The sequence below is a fragment of the Rattus rattus genome, chromosome 6, assembly GCF_011064425.1.
Source record: "Rattus rattus isolate New Zealand chromosome 6, Rrattus_CSIRO_v1, whole genome shotgun sequence".
Taxonomy (NCBI): domain Eukaryota; kingdom Metazoa; phylum Chordata; class Mammalia; order Rodentia; family Muridae; genus Rattus; species Rattus rattus.
In genome coordinates, this window is record NC_046159.1 from 72,939,425 (window position 1) to 72,961,631 (window position 22,207).

At 41.8% G+C, this 22,207-nt stretch overlaps 1 protein-coding gene across 1 annotated transcript; it reads right to left on the reverse strand.

Moving 5' to 3' along the window:
- Positions 1-6,950: 6,950 nt before the first annotated feature.
- Positions 6,951-8,732, reverse strand: LOC116902770 (polypyrimidine tract-binding protein 1-like). Its single transcript, XM_032905112.1, is given in 2 exon segments — positions 6,951-8,264; positions 8,267-8,732. Coding segments are annotated over 2 exon segments (1,671 nt in total). The 3' UTR covers positions 6,951-7,059.
- Between the last annotated feature and the right edge of the window lie 13,475 nt (positions 8,733-22,207).

Consider the following 22,207-nt stretch of genomic DNA (forward strand, 5'->3'; position numbering starts at 1 on the left):
AACCATTTGCAACTCCAGTTCCAGGAGGATCCAAGCCCTCGTCTGACCGCCACAGGCCCTGCATGTATGTTATGCACTAACATACCTACAACAAAACACTTATACGCATAAAAGAAAGATAAATAAATACTTTTATAATGTATTTTTTAAGAATCTATTTGACTTGAAGTGATAAAATTTCAAAACACTGCTGATTTTAGACCCCACGTTTTGATACTTAGATGACTGCAGTGAGGAGAGTGGGAATTTGTCTTTGTGAATATGTTGTGATCTTTCTTTCCTTCACTTTCTGGAATCTAAAGAGAAACAATAAAATAATACCGATACAATTGCAATTGTATATGGGGTTTATTTGTTTGTTTGGTGTTTGTTGTAGTCTTGTTTGTGGTTTTTGGTGGGGTTTGTTTGTTTTGAGTTGGGGGCGTATCTTTCTCTCCTCATGTGAATCTCATAGGGAGGTCTCCTGGGTTTCTCAAAGAGACTTCTGCCAGAGCACACCCACAAAGGCTGAGCACCAACAAGAATTTACCACCAACCCCATCCCATCAATGGAGCCCCTTGACCTCTCTAGTTAGACTCTTAGGGAAGATCCTTTTAAGATAAAGTTCAGGTTAGTGGGCCATACATGCAATTCCATCACTTGAGAAATGAAAGCAAGAAGATAGGAGGATGAAGTGGTCTACATAGTAGTTCACGCCACTCCTTCTGGAATAACAACCAGACCCCATTCCTTAAGTTCTGTCCTTTTTCCTGGGCTCTAAAATGTAAAAATGTCCACTCTTGGTTCCCCTTATGTCTGAGATCGCGTCTCAGTATCTTTAGCCTAGCGTTCTACTTCTACCTATCTTACAGTGTCTTTTGCTCCCCTGCCTTATCTACATTAACCCTATAACCTCTCTGGTCTAACTTATACTTATGGCCTCTGTATCTGTCTTTCTAGCCCCAACCCTTCTGATTCCACATCATCTGTCTAGCTACTCACAGAGAGATATGCATGTATTCAGAGCTGGACTCTGTATTTTTGACAAAGAGCTTAAAAGAAACCTCTCTTGACTAAGAACACTGCCATCCCAGCAGCAGAACTTTAGGAAGGAGGGAGGAAGGGACAAAGGAATGAAGGAACAAAGGAACAAAGGGAAGAAAAAAGGAAAGATTGCCAGGGAACGTGTGTAGTTAATACTTCCAGGTTAGCTCTACTGAACCCTGTGTTTGAGCATCTTAAAATTCTATAAATTTTAGAAGGCAGTCATTGATGCCAATAATGCTATGTACACACATGGCGTGCTATGTCTGGTAAATACAACAAATCACCATCCTATAGATATTACCCAGTTTGCCAGTTTTTAATTTATTTATAAATTTAGTCCACATAACTGTGCAGTAGTTTGAATTGTCCTTTGGTTAAAGTTGTCATACTTAACATATAAAATACAAGGTAGTCAGATAGACTGCTGAGAATACAATGATTGGGAGGAACACTCTTATTCAAAAACTATATTTTGTTTTTCTGAAGGTCAAGTTTAACTAGAGATCCTCTACTATAGCAATCATAGATTTGACATCTTACTAGTTGCCTTGTTAGTAAGTAAAGTGAGAAGTTTAATATATATTCACTTTATATTATATCAAAGTCTGGGTTCTTCCTTAAGATAATTCTTAATTTTATGTTTATAATTTCTCTGAGGATCAGAGGAACAGGAAAGTGAGATAGGGAAGGGGAGTCAGCTACTACATCATTAGTGTGGCCAGCGGGACTTATTCTCTGGGGAGCTCCCACCAGTGAGGTAAACTTCCTCAGTGGGAGACAGGTGAGAGTTGTAGCCTTTGTCCACAGCTCCTCAATCTGTCCCAGCCTTGATTCTTCCTGGCTATAGGCTATGCATCCATGAATGAAGGCTAAACAGAAAGGGATAACGTTAAGTATGTTCCATCTCTGTGGAGTGTCCAAGGAGCCAGCTTCAGAGGTAACTGAAGCATTTTTGTCAATGCTTTTGTTGCACTAACAATAAAAGAAAATGATAGGCAAGCCGCCAACACCTCGGTCTCAGTCTCCTCATTGCCTTTGCTTCCTGTCACCACAGGTAAATGATTTGAACCATCACATGTTCCTACCATGAGTGCTGCCTCACCACAAACGGGAATCATGGAACTCACACTGAAACTTGTGAAACCAGAGACAAAATATTTACTCCATTAAGTCAATTTTCAGATCCTTTGTCATGGATATGAAAGGTAACCACCAGAAAAGGCAGACTGTAGGCATCCAGTATCATTTCCTGGGAACCTCATGAAAGCATGGATGCAGTGTACATTTATTCCCTTTAATTTTAATAATAATAATTATTATAATAATAATAATTAACAAATGCACTATACACTTTCTTTTTAAGTGTGTGTGTCTGCGTGTGAGTATGTGAGTGTCTGTGTCTGTGTCTGTGTCTGTGTCTGTGTCTGTGTCTGTGTCTGTGTCTGTGTCTGTGTCTGGGTCTGGGTCTGGGTCTGGGTCTGGGTCTGTGTCTGTGTGTGTGTACATATGCTGACATGCATTTAGGTGCCTGTAGAAGCCAGAAAAGGTTATCAAGTTTCCTGAGCTGTAGTTACAGGTAATTGTGAACACTCAAAGTGGATGGTTGAAATCAAATGGAGGTCCTCTGCAAGAGCAACAAGCTCCCCTAACTGCTGAGCCTTCTCTCCAGCCCCAATATACAATTCACTACCTCTAAGTATGACAGCCTTGCTAATTCGTGGGGGCAATGATGGTCCACTGTTTTATAAGTACGTTACCTTTCATAAAACTCCTCCAATAGGAACTTTGAGAAATAGTACATTTAATTTAACTTGCTTGGCACATCTATCTCCTCCAACAAAATATGAACTTCTGAAGGACAGGACAGGAAGGACGGGGAAGCCCAATGAGGGACAGAATCAGAACAAGCCAATGAATGAAGAGAGATGATTTTTAAGACAAGTTTTGTCTCATTTTCAATAGGAAATGTTTCTCCTCTCCTCTATGCTTGTCCACTCTTGATTCTGAAGCATCTTAAAAGTACTTCTGAGAAAGATTGGTTGACTGTGCTGTGGTACTATTTACCTGAGGTTCTCACATTTCCCAGGAGCAGCAGCAAATGCTCCATCTGAAGCAATCAGCACTAAAAGGTACCCGCCACGCTGTCATTTTTCTCCAACGAGGCCACAATCGATCGATCACATTGTAGCTCCTACACAATTAAGATTTTCACTCCCTCACCAAGGTTGGTGGTATAGAAAGTACATAATTAAAGCCATTCCCTTTTGAGTTGCTTACCATGAAAGCCTCAAAAGAATGAAATAAAAACTAATGTAAAACCATCCTTGTATCCTGGCACAGCATCAGATTGCCAACATATGAAATGGCTTATTTTGTCAACCTGATAATATTGTCCTGAATGCCACTGTCACTCTTTCCTGGGGTTTAGTGATTTTTTTATTTAAATGCTGAGAAATGGAAAGCAGGAACCATTGTAGGCTAGGCACTAAAGAAATGCTCAAATCTGTAAGGAATTAAGAAAGCATCATGACTAAAATTAGCAAAACTAAATACCTTAGTATTAATCCAGCATTTTTAAAAATGAGAAATTTAAGAGTTTGGAGGATGAGAGAGAAGAGAGGAAGGCAAAAAGAGGAGGGAGAAGGAGAAAGGGTGAATTAAGGAAATGGAAAGAAATAACAAACGTCAGAGATAAGAAACTCTGAAGCGCTCCTCAGAAACTTAAAAGCAGATGGTATAACGAACTGCTTCTGCATCCTACTCTGAGCATCCTAGCACTTTTCAATGACTTTTCCCCAAAGTAAGCTCAGACTTCATCCAATATTAAGGAATACAAACAATGAGTGAGAAAGGGTAAAAGAAGGTACATAAATATTTTATAACTATCAAATTAGGAGCATCATAAGTATTATTTATTTTAAATACCATACCATGAATATATTTAAGTTGTTGAATATTGATTAAAAGAATACATGTCATCTATTTGAAAATACAGATGATAGAAACTTTGATATGATAGAGTCTAGAGTCTTAAAATAATAAGATCATCTATGTTTAGTAAAAAAAAAGAATGCATTTTAGTAATTTGAAATCTCTGTGCACATATGTTGGCATATTATAAGTCAGTATTGTTAAAAGTAAAATGGCTTGCTTGCTTTTTTGCTACTGAGTTTGTCTCATATGGGCCCTGTACTACTGGGTATGGAAATGAAGCTATAAGCTCAAGTGGTTTGTATTTCCAATGAGAGTCTGCTGGAGGGAACAAATTTTTCATTTGCAAGTGGTTAACAACTGGAGATAGATTTTGGGTAAGGGATAGGTTTGTTGGTCCTGCTTTGTTTAGAAGGCCATGATATTTGCTCTCTTTTGTTTTGGTTGGTTGGTTGGTTGGTTGGTTGGTTGGTTGGTTGGTTGGTTGGTGGTGGGTGGGTGGGTGGGTGGGTCAGTCGGTTGGTTGGTTGGTTGGTTGGTTGGTTGGTTGGTTGGTTGGTTGGTCGGTTGATTGGTTGGTTGGTTTGCTTTGGTTTGGTGTCCTTCATCCTTCCTAGATCTTACAGTCCTTTTGCATCTTCCTCCACTCACATGGTTCCCTGGACCTTAAGAGGAAGGATTTGATAGAGACATCCTAATTAGGACTAAACATTCCATGTTCTCTCATTCTCTGCACATTGTCACAGTGCCTGACTATGGGTTTCTGTACCTGTACCCATCTCTGATGATAAGAGAGCAAAGCAATAATCTATGAATATACAAGAATGTCATTAGGAGTCATTTTATGGATGCAATCCTTTAGCAGAAGAGTAGTATATTGTTTTCCTCTAGGTCATTTGCCCATCTGTTCTCTGGTTCTTGGCCACCTGAGCCATGTCAGGCATGGGTTTCATCTCATGAAGTGGGGCAAAGTCCAATCAGATATTTCTTGTTTCCTCCCACAAGCTTTGTGTGACTATTACACTGTCACATCCTGCACGCAGGTCATCATTGCAGTCCAAAGAGTTTGTAGCTGGATGAAGCTTTACCTTTCTCTTTTGGTAACATGGGAAGTACCTTCCAGAAACCATGAACACCAGTCAGTAGTGGTAAAGGCTCTAGATAGGAACCTGCTCAACTTCTCCCTGTTCAATGAGTTATGTAGGCATTGTCTTCCGCAACAGGTCCTTCCTGTCAGTTTGTGAAGAGCAACTACCAGCCTTAGCAATATCCTGGCTTGTCTGGGGGTCCCGATGGGGGGGACTTTGGCCAAGAATTTGATTATATGTAGCCCATCCCTTGCAATGAGACATCCAGTTGGAGCTCTGTCTGCTCTGTTATTTGGTAATTTCATTTAGATTACCTTTATACATGTATATATTTTAAGAAGCTTCTACTGTATTAGGTTTCCGTATGGCCTCTCATAGTTTTAGCTGTCCCTTTCCATACTCCCTTCCTTTTCCTCCTCTTTCCCACTCCTCCACATTTCATCTCTTCATTCCAGTGCCCTTCTGCCATGCACCCATAACTATTTACTTTGTTTCCCCTTCCTAGGGAGCTCCTTCTTTCCCCTTGCTATACCTAATGTCACTGGTTAAATGGATTGTAGTTTACTTTAAAAAATTAACAGCTAATATCCAAATAGAAGCAAATATATATTGTATTTGTCTTTTGGAGTCTGGGTTACCTCACTCAGGATAAATTTTTCTTTTTCCATCTATTTATCTAAGAATTTCATTATTTCATTTTGTAATAGCCAAGATTCCATTGTATAAATGTACCACATTTTCTTTATCTACTCATCAACTGATGGATATCTAGGCCTTTCACAATCTATAGCTATTATGAATAGAGCAGCAACATACATGGTTGGGCAAGTGTCTCCATAGTAGGATGTGAGCCCTTTGGGTGTACGTCTAAGAGTGGCATATCTGGATTTTGAGGTCAATCTCTTTTGGTTTTTTTTTCCCCGCCCCCCTCTCTTTTGTTTTTAAGGTTATAAAACTGCTTTCATGGAAAGTCCCCACTCCCCCCAATACACCACCTGGGCTGGGGTAGATGTGGCCAGGGCTGGCCCCAGACAATACTGAGCCTGAAGTCGTTACCAAAATATACATCTGTCACCATAAAAAATGCTGCACCGCCTCATCCCCACAGGTATAAAATCATAAATATTTACACTCTTCCATGACTTTCACAGAACTGAGGTGCAGGGAACCCCTCCCATAGAAACAGGCTAGGATGGAAGTGGGCATCCGGGAGGAACATTAAAGCTTAGAGGTTAGTTAGCCCCTCAACTGGGCATAGTCAGAGGCGGGCAGAAAACAAAACTTTGGTCCAAAATTTGAAGGTAGAAACCCTCAAGTCTCAGAGCTTTTTCTCCAGCCCTGGCCTGGGCCCACCTTCACTGGAAGGAAGAAGTGCAGGGGACACAGAAGCTTAGAGTGCACACATACAATTGTACCACTGCTATACAAAGTTACTTTAAAACTATATCTCTTGCATATAAATGGAAAAGACTCGGGTGTATGGTCAGGTGGAAATATTGCTAGGCACAGGTGTCTGTGACCACACAGAATAGAATACGAAGGTCCACAAGGCTTGGCAGAACGGCCTGGGCCCTCTGGGCTGGCCAGGGACAAGGGAGAATCATGTCACTTGATTATAAGGGTGTAGGGGAGTGGCCCCAGCTCTTACACGGTATTGGGGAGCATACATATAGGCTACTTGGCTCACTGCAGGTCTAGAGACAACTGGAGGCCTTAGAGAGTAGGTGTGAGGCCGTGAGACAAGCTGGTTTTGTAAGGCACAGAAAGCGGCTGTGCTCAGGGCACCGCTGTGGCCTCATGGTTGAGCCCACCAAGGCATGGTGCTGGGACTGGTCCTCTGTGGCCCAAGCCATTTCCCACCACGGAAAAGTGGGCTAGATTTAATTTTTTAAAAAAACAGGTAAACTGATCTCTCTTTAAAAAACATAAAATCTCTGGTCTGTAAGGTCACTTCAGCTGCTTTTTAAAGTGGCTTTTCTGGAATGGCAGAAGCTTTCGCAGGCCCACAGGCACTTAGATGGTGGACTTGGAAAAGAACACTCGCGGGTGGTGGTTCTCGCCCAGGTCATGGCTGTGCAGCTCAATTGGTGCCTGCACTGCCTCCTCCACAGAGCCCATCTGGATCAGTGCCATCTTGTGGTCCTTCTTGAAGAACTTGAAGCCTTTTGCCATCCCACCATTGCTGGAGAAGAGGCTCTTGAGGTCATCCTCTGACACAGAGGGCGGGATGTTGGAGAGGTGCAGGGTAACTGAGGGTGGAAAGATGTTCTGGAAGTTCTTGGAGCCTGGTTTCTTGAAGCGATGCAGTGGTGAGCTGTCATAATTCTTGGTCAGTCCCTGGTCCTCCTGTCCCTCACGAGGCAGCTGCACACTCTGATGCTTTGACGGTGTGATGCTCACTGACTTCCCATCCAGCTTGTGCCCGTTCAGGTGGCTTATGGCCAGCTGGACCTGGCTGCCATCTGCCATCTGCAGGAGCGCATTCTCCTTCTTATAGAACAGGATCTTCATCTGCTCCACATCACCATAGACGCTGAAGAGAATAAAGAGGCTTTGGGGTGTGACTCTCTTAGGGTTCAGGTTGCTGACCAAAAGGATGGAATTCCCAGCTCCTGCCAAACCTGGGATGGCAATGCGGCCGGCTGCAGCAGCAGCAGCAGCTGCTGCAGAGGTTATGGCCAGGGGGGCCAGGGCTCCATGGACATTAGGAACAGAGAAGCCTGCGGCCTGACGGGTGGCAAAGGTGGAAGGGAACCCGGCTCCTGCATACGGAGAATCTGACGTTATGCTGGGCACAAAGAAGACTGCTGCCATGGCCTGGTCCAGTGATGGCTGGCTGTCTCCAGAGGGCAGGGCAGGTCGAGTGTAATCTCTGCTCTTGTCGTTGTTGTATTTTACGTTGAGACTGGTGAGCTTGGAGAAGTTGATGCGCAGCGTGCAACAAGCATTGTAGATGTTCTGGCCATCCGGGGACAACTTGGCATGCCGGGCGCTCACAGGGTCAGCATGTTGCAGCAGCACCTGGAACTGGTTGTTCTTGGTGAACGTGATGATCTTCAGGACTGTGCCAAACTTAGAGAAGATCTGGTGCAGCGCGTCCAGGGTCACTGGGTAGAAAAGGTTCTCCACGATGATCCTGAGCACTGGCCTCTGGCCTGCCTTTGCCATTCCTGCATCCACCGCAGCAGCCGAGGCTGCCAAGGCCAGGTTTCCTGACTTACAGAGTTCACAGCCTGCAGGGCTGCCTGAGCACCTGCCTGGTTGGGTGAGCTGTGGGTTTTGAGCTCCTTGTGGTTGGAGAACTGGATGTAGATGGGCTGTCCATGAAGCACTGGCGCCACCCATGTGTAGTAGTTAACCATTGTGTTGGCAGCCTCCTCTGTGCTCATTTCAATGGAGGCCTGGTTCTTCCCCTTCAGCATAAGGAGGTTGGTAACGTTTTCAAAGGGCAGCTCCAGGGAGATGACCTCGCCCTCAGGGACATTACTAGGTAGCTTTTGGACATGGATGACTCTGGAAGGAACTCCTGTGCTCCTGTTGTCACCTTTGAACTTCTTGCTATCATTTCCATTGGCTACTGAGGCCAAGCTGCTCATGGTGAAGGGGCCGTTGCTGACACGTGTGGAAAAGAGCTCATCGGATCCCCACTTTGTACCGACTGCTATGTCTGGGACGATGCGGTCCATGGCACACAGAGGAGACCGGCGGGGGACGGAGCAGAGGCACAGGAATAGCAGAAACCAATCCCCAATCTTTCTAATATTCTGAGGAAATGCCAAACACATTTTCATAGTTTCTGTACTAGCAATGAATGAGTATCTACTTACTCCACATCCTCACCAGTATGGGTTTTATTGGCTTTGGCCATTCTGACTTATATAAGATAAAGTCTGAAGGTAGTTTTGATTTGCATTTCCCTGATTTTTCTTGAATCTGTGAATCCTCTTTTGAGATCCCTCTGTTTGTATCTGTACCATACTTTGAAATTTGTTTTTCTGATGTCCAGTTTTTTTAGTTCTTTATATATTTTAGATATTATCCCTCTAGTGGATGTATAGTGGTAAAAATCTTTTCCCATTCTGTTTTCTGCTACTTTCTCCAAATGATGCTGTCCTTTGCCGTACAGAAGGCATGAGGCTTCATTTATTAATTGTTGATTTTAGTGACTGTTCTAACGGTGGTCTGCCTGAAAGACTTCTTCTGTGCTGATGAGTTTATGACTACTCCCCAATTTCTCTTCTATCTCAGATGAAGTTATCTAGCCTTACATTGAAATCTCTGATAATGTCTCTATTTCAATCAAAGTTGAAAAACTATTAACTCCTTCCTGTTATAAAAGAAAGAATAACCAGTAACTTAAGTATATTCCCCACTCTTCCATTTATAAGTGTGAAATATCAAATTTTTAATTTCTTTATTTGTTATTAATGTGCGTATTCCTGTATGTGGGATAAGAGGGGGTGCATTTGCCCCAGTGTATATGTAAGGTTCAGAGAACAACTCTGTACAGTCACTTTCCTCTTTCTGCCTTTACATTGGTTGCAGGAATCAAACTGAGGTAAATAGAATTAGATAATAGTTCAGCACTGCCTTTCCTACAGAGCCATTTGCTGAACATGTGTTGCCAAGTTTTAAACATTCTCAACAAAACGAAGTTTTAATAATCTCCATCAATTTTCATCAGCTCTGCTGTGACATGATAGGAACAGGGTACTTTAGCAATATATAAGCCTATTTCCTTATAGGTAACGCAAGTTGATCTAATGTGGGAATGACCAAATTTCAGATAGCATAGTATATTAATAACAGAAACTTTAAAATGCATGAAATATTGTCATGCAGATCAGAGAGAAAATGTAGGTTTCAACTAACAAATAAATTAAGCTGAGATCATTAGACCAGATGACACTCAAATCTAAAAATTCAAATATTTCTTTTATTTTGCTAATATAATCTGCCATGTTACTGAACTAATATAATTTCTAATTACATTCCAAATATTTGTCCTTATACTCACTCCTTGCCCCTCACTAAGGAAACTTCTCTGCAACACACAAAGATCATTCCAGAAAAATCACCATGAATCAAATCTAATTTTTAAATACAGTATAAGATCAATAAAACACTACCTCACTGGCCTCCAATGGTAAATCAAACCTAAAATATGTATTCTGAGCCATATAAAATATCAAGGAAATGTTACAGAGGTTTATAAAAGTTCTCTTATAATCGAAAAAACTATGGCATGGATTAACTGAAAAGCGGTTAATAATTTTAAGTTGATTTTTCAATTTTTGCATCTGGCATAAGCACTCATACGTTACAAGAGAAGAAGCATACTCTTAAAATTGACTCTCATGTGACTCTGCCCACTTCTTTTCATAATTACACATGTCCCCAAGACTACCAGAAGAGAAGGAGGAGGAGAAGGAAAATGGATAAAAAAATAAAAGGAAGAAGATAAAATAACAAAAATCAATGAGGTTTCCTTTTTAAAAAGAAGGAAAGAACTTTAGGAGGAATAATGAAGGAATAAAAACAAGTGTAGAGGAGGGGAGTTCTGGCCCCCTGGTCGGGCGGGCACTCCTGAGGCAGCAGAGCGGAGGAGACCACCAACGCTGCCCACCTCTGCCCACATCCCTGGCCCAGGAGGAAACTGTATACGGCCTCTGGGTACCCGTAGAGGAGGGCCCAGGAGCAGCAGATCCACTGCGTCTGAGACACCGCACCTGAAGGGACCGACCGGATAAACAGTTCTCTGCACCCAAATCCCGTGGGAGGGAGAGCTAAACCTTCAGAGAGGCGGACACACCTGGGAAACCAGAAGAGACTGCACGCTGCACACAGTACTGACCCCAGAGGAAAACAAAAGCTATCTGGAACCCTGGTGCACGGAACCTCCCGGAAGGGGCGGCGCAGATCTTCCTGGCTGCTGAGGCCGTGGAGAGCTCATAGGCAACACCCCGAGAGCAAACTTGAGCCTGGGGACCACAGGTAAGACAAACTTTTCTGCTACAAACGACTTGCCTGGTGAACTCAAGACACAGGAAGAGCCACGTCTGGACTCGGAACTCCGATGTCTCGCCAGACTATCCAGACCAGCGGAGGATCCCTGCCTTCAGCAGCTCTCTGCTCCCAGGCCCCCCGGAGGGGAGTTCTGGCCCCCTGGTCGGGCGGGCACTCCTGAGGCAGCAGAGCGGAGGAGACCACCAACGCTGCCCACCCCTGCCCACATCCCTGGCCCAGGAGGAAACTGTATACGGCCTCTGGGTACCCGTAGAGGAGGGCCCAGGAGCAGCAGATCCACTGCGTCTGAGACACCGCACCTGAAGGGACCGACCGGATAAACAGTTCTCTGCACCCAAATCCCGTGGGAGGGAGAGCTAAACCTTCAGAGAGGCGGACACGCCTGGGAAACCAGAAGAGACTGCACGCTGCACACAGTACTGACCCCAGAGGAAAACAAAAGCTATCTGGAACCCTGGTGCACGGAACCTCCCGGAAAGGGCGGCGCAGATCTTCCTGGCTGCTGAGGCCGTGGAGAGCTCATAGGCAACACCCCACTAGCAAACTTGAGCCTGGGGACCACAGGTAAGACAAACTTTTCTGGTACAAACGACTTGCCTGGTGAACTCAAGACACAGGCTCACAGGAACAGCTGAAGACCTGTAGAGAAGAAAAACTACGCGCCCGAAAGCAGAACACTCTGTCCCCATAACTGGCTGAAAGAAAACAGGAAAACAGGTCTACAGCACTCCTGAAACACAGGCTTATAAGACTGTCTAGCCACTGTCAGAAATAGCAGAACAAAGTAACACTAGAGATAATCTGATGGCGAGAGGCAAGCGCAGGAACCCAAGCAACAGAAACCAAGACTACATGGCATCATCGGAGCCCAATTCTCCCACCAAAGCAAACACGGAATATCCAAACACACCAGAAAAGCAAGATCTAGTTTCAAAATCATATTTGATCATGATGTTGGAGGACTTCAAGAAAGACATGAAGAACTCCCTTAGAGGAACACAGGAAAACATAAATAAACAAGTAGAAGCCTACAGAGAGGAATCGGAAAAATTCCTAAAAGAATTACAGGAAAATATAAATAAACAAGTAGAAGCCCATAGAGAGGAGTCACAAAAATCCCTAAAAGAATTCCAGGAAAACATAAATAAACAAGTAGAAGCCCATAGAGAGGAGTCACAAAAATCCCTGAAAGAATTCCAGGAAAACACAATCAAACAGTTGAAGGAATTAAAAATGGAAATAGAAGCAATCAAGAAAGAACACATGGAAACAACCCTGGATATAGAAAACCAAAAGAAGAGACAAGGAGCTGTAGATACAAGCATCACCAACAGAATACAAGAGATGGAAGAGAGAATCTCAGGAGCAGAAGATTCCATAGAAATCATTGACTCAACTATCAAAGATAATGTAAAGTGGAAAAAACTACTGGTCCAAAACATACAGGAAATCCAGGACTCAATGAGAAGATCAAACCTAAGGATAATAGGTATAGAAGAGAGTGAAGACTCCCAGCTCAAAGGACCAGTAAATATCTTCAACAAAATCATAGAAGAAAACTTCCCTAACCTAAAAAAGAGATACCCATAGGCATACAAGAAGCCTACAGAACTCCAAATAGATTGGACCAGAAAAGAAACACCTCCCGTCACATAATAGTCAAAACACCAAACGCACAAAATAAAAGAAAGAATATTAAAAGCAGTAAGGGAAAAAGGTCAAGTAACATATAAAGGCAGACCTATCAGAATCACACCAGACTTTTCGCCAGAAACTATGAAGGCCAGAAGATCCTGGACTGATGTCATACAGACCCTAAGAGAACACAAATGCCAGCCCAGGTTACTGTATCCTGCAAAACTCTCAATCAACATAGATGGAGAAACCAAGATATTCCATGACAAAACCAAATTTACACAATATCTTTCTACAAATCCAGCACTACAAAGGATAATAAATGGTAAAGCCCAACATAAGGAGGCAAGCTATACCCTAGAAGAAGCAAGAAACTAATCGTCTTGGCAACAAAACAAAGAGAAGAAAAGCACACAAACATAACCTCACATCCAAATATGAATACAACCGGAAGCAATAATCACTATTCCTTAATATCTCTCAACATCAATGGCCTCAACTCCCCAATAAAAAGACATAGATTAACAAACTGGATACGCAACGAGGACCCTGCATTCTGCTGCCTACAGGAAACACACCTCAGAGACAAAGACAGACACTACCTCAGAGTGAAAGGCTGGAAAACGACTTTCCAAGCAAATGGTCAGAAGAAGCAAGCTGGAGTAGCCATTCTAATATCAGATAAAATCAATTTTCAACTAAAAGTCATCAAAAAAGATAAGGAAGGACACTTCATATTCATCAAAGGAAAAATCCACCAAGATGAACTCTCAATCCTAAATATCTATGCCCCAAATACAAGGGCACCTACATACGTAAAAGAAACCTTACTAAAGCTCAAAACACACATTGCACCTCACACAATAATAGTAGGAGATTTCAACACCCCACTCTCATCAATGGACAGATCATGGAAACAGAAATTAAACAGAGACGTAGACAGACTAAGAGAACTCATGAGCCAAATGGACTTAACGGATATTTATAGAACGTTCTACCCTAAAGCAAAAGGATATACCTTCTTCTCAGCTCCTCATGGTACTTTCTCCAAAATTGACCATATAATTGGTCAAAAAACGGGCCTCAACAGGTACAGAAAGATAGAAATAATCCCATGCGTGCTATCGGACCACCACGGCCTAAAACTGGTCTTCAATAACAATAAGGGAAGAATGCCCACATATACATGGAAATTGAACAATGCTCTACTCAATGATAACCTGGTCAAGGAAGAAATAAAGAAAGAAATTAAAGACTTTTTAGAATTTAATGAAAATGAAGATACAACATACCCAAACTTATGGGACACAATGAAAGCTGTGCTAAGAGGAAAACTCATAGCGCTGAGTGCCTGCAGAAGGAAACAGGAAAGAGCATATGTCAGCAGCTTGACAGCACACCCAAAAAAAGCTCTAGAACAAAAAGAAGCAAATACACCCAGGAGGGAGAAGGCAGGAAATAATCAAACTCAGAGCCAAATCAACCAAGTAGAAACAAAAAAGGACCATAGAAAGAATCAACAGAACCAAAAGTTGGTTCTTTGAGAAAATCAACAAGATAGATAAACCCTGGCCAGATTAACGAGAGGACACAGAGAGTGTGTCCAAATTAACAAAATCAGAAATGAAAAGGAGACATAACTACAGATTCAGAGGAAATTCAAAAAAATCATCAGATCTTACTATAAAACCCTATATTCAACAAAACTTGACAATCTGCAGGAAATGGACAATTTCCTAGACAGATACCAGGTACCGAAGTTAAATCAGGAACAGATAAACCAGTTAAACAACCCCATAACTCCTAAGGAAATAGAAGAAGTCATTAAAGGTCTACCAACCAAAAAGAGCCCAGGTCCAGACGGGTTTAGTGCAGAATTTATCAGACCTTCATAGAAGACCTGCACCAATATTATCCAAACTATTCCACAAAATTGAAACAGATGGAGCACTACCAATTCCTTCTATGAAGCCACAATTTCTTATACCTAAACCACACAAAGACCCAACAAAGAAAGAGAACTTCAGACCAATTTCCTTATGAATATCGATGCAAAAAATACTCAATAAAATTCTGGCAAACTGAATCCAAGAGCACATCAAAACAATCATCCACCATGATCAAGTAGGCTTCATCCCAGGCATGCAGGGATGGTTCAATATACGGAAAACCATCAACGTGATCCATTATATAAACAAACTGAAAGAGCAAAACCACATGATCATTTCATTAGATGCTGAGAAAGCATTTGACAAAATTCAACACCCCTTCATGATAAAAGTCCTGGAAAGAATAGGAATTCAAGGCCCATACCTAAACATAGTAAAAGCTATATACAGCAAACCAGTGGCTAACATTAAACTAAATGGAGAGAAACTTGAAGCAATCCCACTAAAATCAGGGACTAGACAAGGCTGCCCACTCTCTCTCTACTTATTCAATATAGTTCTTGAAGTTCTAGCCAGAGCAATAAGACAACAAAAGGAGGTCAAGGGGATACAGATCGGAAAAGAAGAAGTCAAAATATCACTATTTGCAGATGATATGATAGTATATTTAAGTGATCCCAAAAATTCCACCAGAGAACTACTAAAGCTGATAAACAACTTCAGCAAAGTGGCTGGGTATAAAATTAACTCAAATAAATCAGTAGCCTTCCTCTACACAAAAGAGAAACAGGTCGAGAAAGAAATTAGGGAAATGACACCCTTCATAATAGATCCAAATAATATAAAGTACCTCAGTGTGACTTTAACCAAGCAAGGGAAAGATCTGTACAATAAGAACTTCAAGACTCTGAAGAAAGAAATTGAAGAAGACCTCAGAAGATGGAAAGGTCTCCCATGCTCATGGATTGGCAGGATTAATATAGTAAAAATGGCCATTTTACCAAAAGCGACCTACAGATTCAATGCAATCCCCATCAAAATACCAATCCAATTCTTCAAAGAGTTAGACAGAACAATTTGCAAATTCATCTGGAATAACAAAAAACCCAGGATAGCTAAAACTATCCTCAACAATAAAAGGACTTCAGGGGGAATCACTATCCCAGATCTCAAGCAGTATTACAGAGCAATAGTGATAAAAACTGCATGGTATTGGTACAGAGACAGACAGATAGACCAATGGAACAGAATTGAAGACCCAGAAATGAACCCACACACCTATGGGCACTTGATTTTTGACAAAGGAGCCAAAACCATCCAATGGAAAAAAAAGATAGCATTTTCAGCAAATGGTGCTGGTTCAACTGGAGGTCAACATGTAGAAGAATGCAGATCGATCCATGCTTATCACCCTGTACAAAGCTTAAGTCCAAGTGGATCAAGGACCTCCACATCAAACCAGACACACTCAAACTAATAGAAGAAAAACTAGGGAAGCATTTGGAACACATGGGCACTGGAAAAAATTTCCTGAACAAAACACCCATGGCTTATGCTCTAAGATCAAGAATCGACAAATGGGATCTCATAAAACTGCAAAGCTTCTGTAAGGCAAAGGACACTGTGGTTAGGACAAAACGGCAACCAACAGATTGGGAAAAGATCTTTACCAATCCTACAACAGATAGAGGGCTTATATCCAAAATATACAAAGAACTGAAGAAGTTAGACAGCAGGGAGGCAAATAACCCTATTAAAAAATGGGGTTCAGAGCTAAACAGAGAATTCACAGCTGAGGAATGCCGAATGGCTGAGAAACACCTAAAGAAATGTTCAACATCGTTAGTCATAAGGGAAATGCAAATCAAAAAACCCTGAGATTTCACCTCACACCAGTGAGAATGGCTAAGATCAAAACTCAGGTGACAGCAAATGGCGAGGATGTGGAGAAAGGGAACACTCCTCCATTGTTGGTGGGGTTGCAGACTGCTGCAACCATTCTGGAAATCAGTCTGAGGTTCCTCAGAAAATTGGACATTGAACTGCCTGAGGATCCAGCTATACCTCTCCTGGGCATATACCCAAAAGATGCCCCAACATATAAAAAAAGACACGTGCTCCACTATGTTCATCGCAGCCTTATTTATAATAGCCAGAAGCTGGAAAGAACCCAGATGCCCTTCAACAGAGGAATGGATACAGAAAATGTGGTACATCTACACAATGGAATATTACTCAGCTATCAAAAACAATGACTTTGTGAAATTAAGTAGGCAAATGGTTGAACTGGAAACTATCATCCTGAGTGAGCTAACCCAATCACAGAAAGACATACATGGTATGTACTCATTGATAAGTGGCTATTAGCCCAAATGCTTGAATTACCCTAGATGCCTAGAACAAATGAAACTCAAGACGGATGATCAAAATGTGAATGCAGATCGCTCATGAGAGACACAGCCAGAATACAGCAAATACAGAGGCGTATGCCAGCAGGAAACCACTGAACTGAGAACAGGACCCCTGTTGAACAATCAGAGAAAGAACTGGAAGAGCTTGAAGGAGCTCGAGACCCCATATGTACAGCAATGCCAACCAACCAGAGTTTCCAGGGACTAAGCCACTACCCAAAGACTATACATGGACTGACCCTGGACTCTGACCTCGTAGGTTGCAATGAATATCCTAGTAAGAGCACCAGTGGAAGGGGAAGCCCTGGGTCCTGCTAAGACTGAACCCTAGTGAACTAGACTGTTGGGGAGAGGGCAGCAATGGGGGAGGGGTGGGAGGAACACCCATAAGGAAGGGGAGGGGGAGGGATGTTTGCCGGAAACCGGGAAAGGGAATAACATTCGAAATGTATATAAGAAATATTCAAGTTAATAAAAAAAAAATTAAATTGACAGCAAAAAAAAAAAAAAAAAAAAAACAAGTGTAGAAATAGAGAAGTTAGAGTATGGCCACTTTTGAGACTAAGAGCATGGAATTTCAGTGAATAATTGTGTGTGTGTGTGTGTGTGTGTGTGTGTGTGTGTGTGTGTGTGTGTGTGTGTGTGTGTGTAAGTCAGGGAACAGCTTCTGGAAATAGGCTCTCTCCTCCTACCACCTTGGCTCCAGGGATGGAATGCAAGTCATTAAGTTTGGATGCAATTAACTTTACCTGCCGAGCCATCTCGCCATCCTGGGTTCTTTTAAATCATCACCAATCAAAATGCAGAATTGTGGAGCCCAGTCCTAATGGATAAATCTGCAAATGACTCCCCTAGCTAAGGCCCCAGGAACACTCCAGAAGAAGGGATAGAAAGATTAAGAAACAAAAATCGGGGAGATCGCTATGAGACTGCGTTGTAGTTATATTATGATCTCAAAAATAAAAGAAATATTTTTAAAAGCCAAGAAAATGGTGATTCTAAATAAAAACGTGTTTAGACTATTTTCAAAAATGTGATTTTTATGCTAAACTGAACTTAATTAGTATTTTTTTTTTTTTTGGTAATCTCAGAAGAAGCTTGATTCTCCTTTGCTCTCTGGTGCAGATGCACAGTAATTAAATCATCCTCCATTGCTCGGGAACCAGCCCACTGAGCAATTTCACTGAACATTTGTCTGCCTCGCCTAAGGATGCAGCAACCTTAACAGAGCAGCTCCTGTTGCAGGGGTGCCTAAGCCCACGTTAACTGCAGGGGACAGAGCATCAGAGTCGATGCACATAGCTATGGCCGACAAGACATAACACAGGGTTGCACTCCCTGTGTGGACCCTTGTCCTCAGGTGCAGCCCCTAACCAGTCACATCCACCCATGGACAGTTGGAATCTTGGGGGACCGAACAGGCTGGTTGAAGCAGTGATCCTGTGAGATGGATGGTGGCAGAAAGAGACTAGTCTTAGTAACTAAGAAAGAGAGAAAACTTTGGAGAGCAGGTGAGTCCAGAATACTTTCTGAAGTACTGAGTCATGACTGAGGACTGTGCTTTCCTGTAAATAATGGTGTGACTGCAGAGAACTGGAACCACAGCCAAGACAGACCCAGAAGACATTTTATTGTCCTTATAGCAGCTTAGCACATCTACCTACCTATCCTCTAGATATCTATCATCTTTCTATCTAATATATATGTATGTATGTATGTATGTATGTATAACTATCATTTGTCTACCACCGTGTGTGTGTGTGTGTGTGTGTGTATGAGTGTGTGTGTGATTTGTAAGCGTGGGCTTTACAGAACCATTTAAGACTGGTTCCTGCTGCCTTCTTCCTTGTTGGGACAGGCTCTCTTATTTATGCTGTGTTGCCTACTCCAAGCTAGCTGGCCTAAAAACTTCTAGATCATTCTCCTTTCTTTCTTATATGTCTGTCTACTGCATGGGTGTCATCCATACATAGAACAAATCTACAAAGATTTTGAGACAGAGGTCAATCACAAGAGCCTGTGAAAAGCTAAACAATATCAATAGACAGGCTAGAAAGAAGTAGATATGCTAATAAACCAGGGAGACTGCAAGCACAGATGTGATCTGGGTGCAGAGGTTAAAGAAATGAACTCTCTGTTGGCCCTAACCTGCAAACATACACTTCTAGAATGCAACAACAATGATTCCACTGGAATTTTGAAACTGGCCATTCCTTCCTCCTAATCTCCCCATCCAGGTATCCTCCTCTAGAACCTGTGTACATCATTTCTTGCCCACTTAAGTATGATGGGAAAAAAACACAGTGTGTCTTACTAACTCTCCAAATACTTTACTTCCATGACTTCCCACACCATGTCCAAAGAAAGCACAGAAGTAAGATCTAGAATCTCAGCCCTTCCCTCAGGAAGTTTATTCCCTAAGAACCAATTACCCTGACTATAGAAAAGGTAACAGTGTTCAAAAGATTCATTCACTGAAATAGCATTATAGAGGCTTGGAAGATGGTCTTGTAGACAATTGCTGACCAAGCATAAGGACCTGAGTTCAAATCCCTAACATCACAAATAGCCAGCATGGCCCATCACTATGTGCCTATAATGCTAACACTGTGTGTGCACAGATAAGGCATGTTTTAAAACTTCTCAATTGCCAACCTAGCTTCAGGTTCAGTGAAAGACCCTGCTTAGAGGAATGAAGGAGACCCTGACAACTTCCTCTGGCCTCCAGAAGTACACACACATTCACACACACACACACACACACACACACACACACACACACACACACTCCCTTAAATATTTAACACAAAAAGTAAAGAGTGTAATCATTGAAAATTTATTTATAATCCTATATTCTAACAGACATATTCAATCTTGAAACTTCTTCCCTATCAATTTTCTACTAACTAAAATCCTGAGCAGTATTTTGCTCCTGCCTCTGGAATATGAAGAACCCATATTTTTCCCCTATGGAATGATACAGGAATCTAGAAAATGATACATCCCCATCCTAGCTGTGGTAAATACTTAGTCTGCATCTATCTACCCCATTATTGCTGATAACATTAATGCTAATCCAACATGTGAGCAAACTAAAAATATTGTTTGGTAAACATAATTTTGAATCATGGCCTCAATTTGAATAGTTCACAATTTATACCTGTTTACTATGCCCCACAATAAGGGTTATGTGTTCTATAAAATGCCAGATAAACTGTGTGTTAAGGTTTATTTTATCACAACTATAAACTATGCTTATATATTTACTATTGCTAAGAAAATCATAAATCATTCCCACTAACAGGATCATAATGGTGATGTTCAGCACGTGGTTAATAAAATTGTTCATCGTGGTCTTAAACTAACTATGACCCCACTGACAATCATAAACCCCTGCTCTTTTATTCAATTAAATAAAAGTTATAGCATTTTTCTCTGTAAACATAAACTATCCCTTGCACTGTAAAAGTTTAATTTATAAAGTTAACAGAAAAACATATCAGAGAAAAATGAACAATATATTCAAAACTTAAGTTGGTGGACTTTACAGAGACCTGTATTGCAAGTGAGTACCCTATCTTGAATCAATGAAAATATGTGCTAAACGAACTAAGAAGTGAGTTCTCAAAAACAAATTAAAAGAGGATGTAAATAAGTTATAACCGAACACAATGAAGCATTATCCACAAATTACATTACTTTTGAGTGACCAGAAGACCTCTCTGCTCTACTCAGTCTACGATATAATTTCTTGGGATTAAATTAAATAAAGATGGAGCCATCAGACCAAGGAAGGTAATAGACAATTACATAACTCCTGCAAATATGAATTTCCCAAACTGAAAAAGATCTAGTCATTACCTAGGCTCATTTTGATGGCTGATCCTACAGATAGCATTCTTTTGAACTCTGTGTGCTTGGAATAGCTGAGTGATGGGTGGAATACAATGAGGATGGTGTCCAGTGGAGTATGAAATTGGTAGCATCGAGTCCAGCCTTCTCACTGACTACACTCATGAAGTCAGACCCAGGGAGAGCAGACATCTGTCTGGACAACTCTGTAAGTGTGGCTTTGACAGTAAGTTTGGGAACTAGTTGAATGGCAAGTCCCCATATCACTGTCCCTGTAATTCTGCACAAGTGACCGTGTACCTGTAGTCTAGCCTGAATCTTTGGGGGTCCAGTACCCATCTACATCCTCCCAGTATTCGATAGGTAAAGAAGACAGTGGGTTTTGATTAATGGACCTTGTGGGCTCTCTGAGACTTTGATGTCAGGCAGGTAAGCTTATCTAGGTGACACAATGGTGGGAGGAATCTGACAGAAACTGAACAGCATGTGTGTAACACAAAGGAAACATGGAGGACACGGGCTACGGCTGGGCCTCTGTCAACCTCTCTCTCCTGGCCTGCTCTTTCACTGGTCCATATCTACCCCTGTAGCTTCAGAACCTAGCTCTGTTTTTATGCTGTGTGAAGTCTGAAATACATAGTTTGAGTTAAATTTCAGTCTGCTCTACTAGTTAACTGTTTAATTGCTTTGTATAGACATGAGCTAACATACCATCAAATTGTCAGTGTAAACATGTAGAGTCCTGACGAATGTAATGCCAGATCGTACTGGAATCCCTGTGAAAGGAGAAAACACAGTCTACAGGGAGTAGTAAGAGAGGACAGAAAAACAAAACACCAAGTTAACAGATTCCTGAAGCAGGAGGCTTTATCAGCCTTCCTTTTTAGGTTCCGTTTTGCTACTGGTATCATGAACAAAACTCTCAGTTTTTATCTCTATCCACAGGCCATGACCAGAAAGGATTTTTTAGCTTCCACTGAGACAGGTGTGATCTGAGGACTCAATCCCAGCCACATGGGGGGGGCTGACATGGGGACTCAGTCCCATGACATGGGGGGCAGGAAGATTTCATTACTAGCTAAGGAATGTGATTTGGTTTGGTTTGGTTGGTCAGTTAGTTTTCCACACTTTATGTTTTCCCATTCTGCTTTCTTCCACCCCACTGGCTGGGATACAGAAGTATGACCTGACAATATTTCAGAGCATTGAGTAAAATTGACCCAAAGCTCTGGCACCTTCATAAAGATACAAAACCATCCTTCTGTTAATATCTCTAATTTATAGTCTCCTCTGTTAAAATGTTTTCAGTTCTCTCCTCCTTTAAGCTATATCATTTCTGATGGTAGA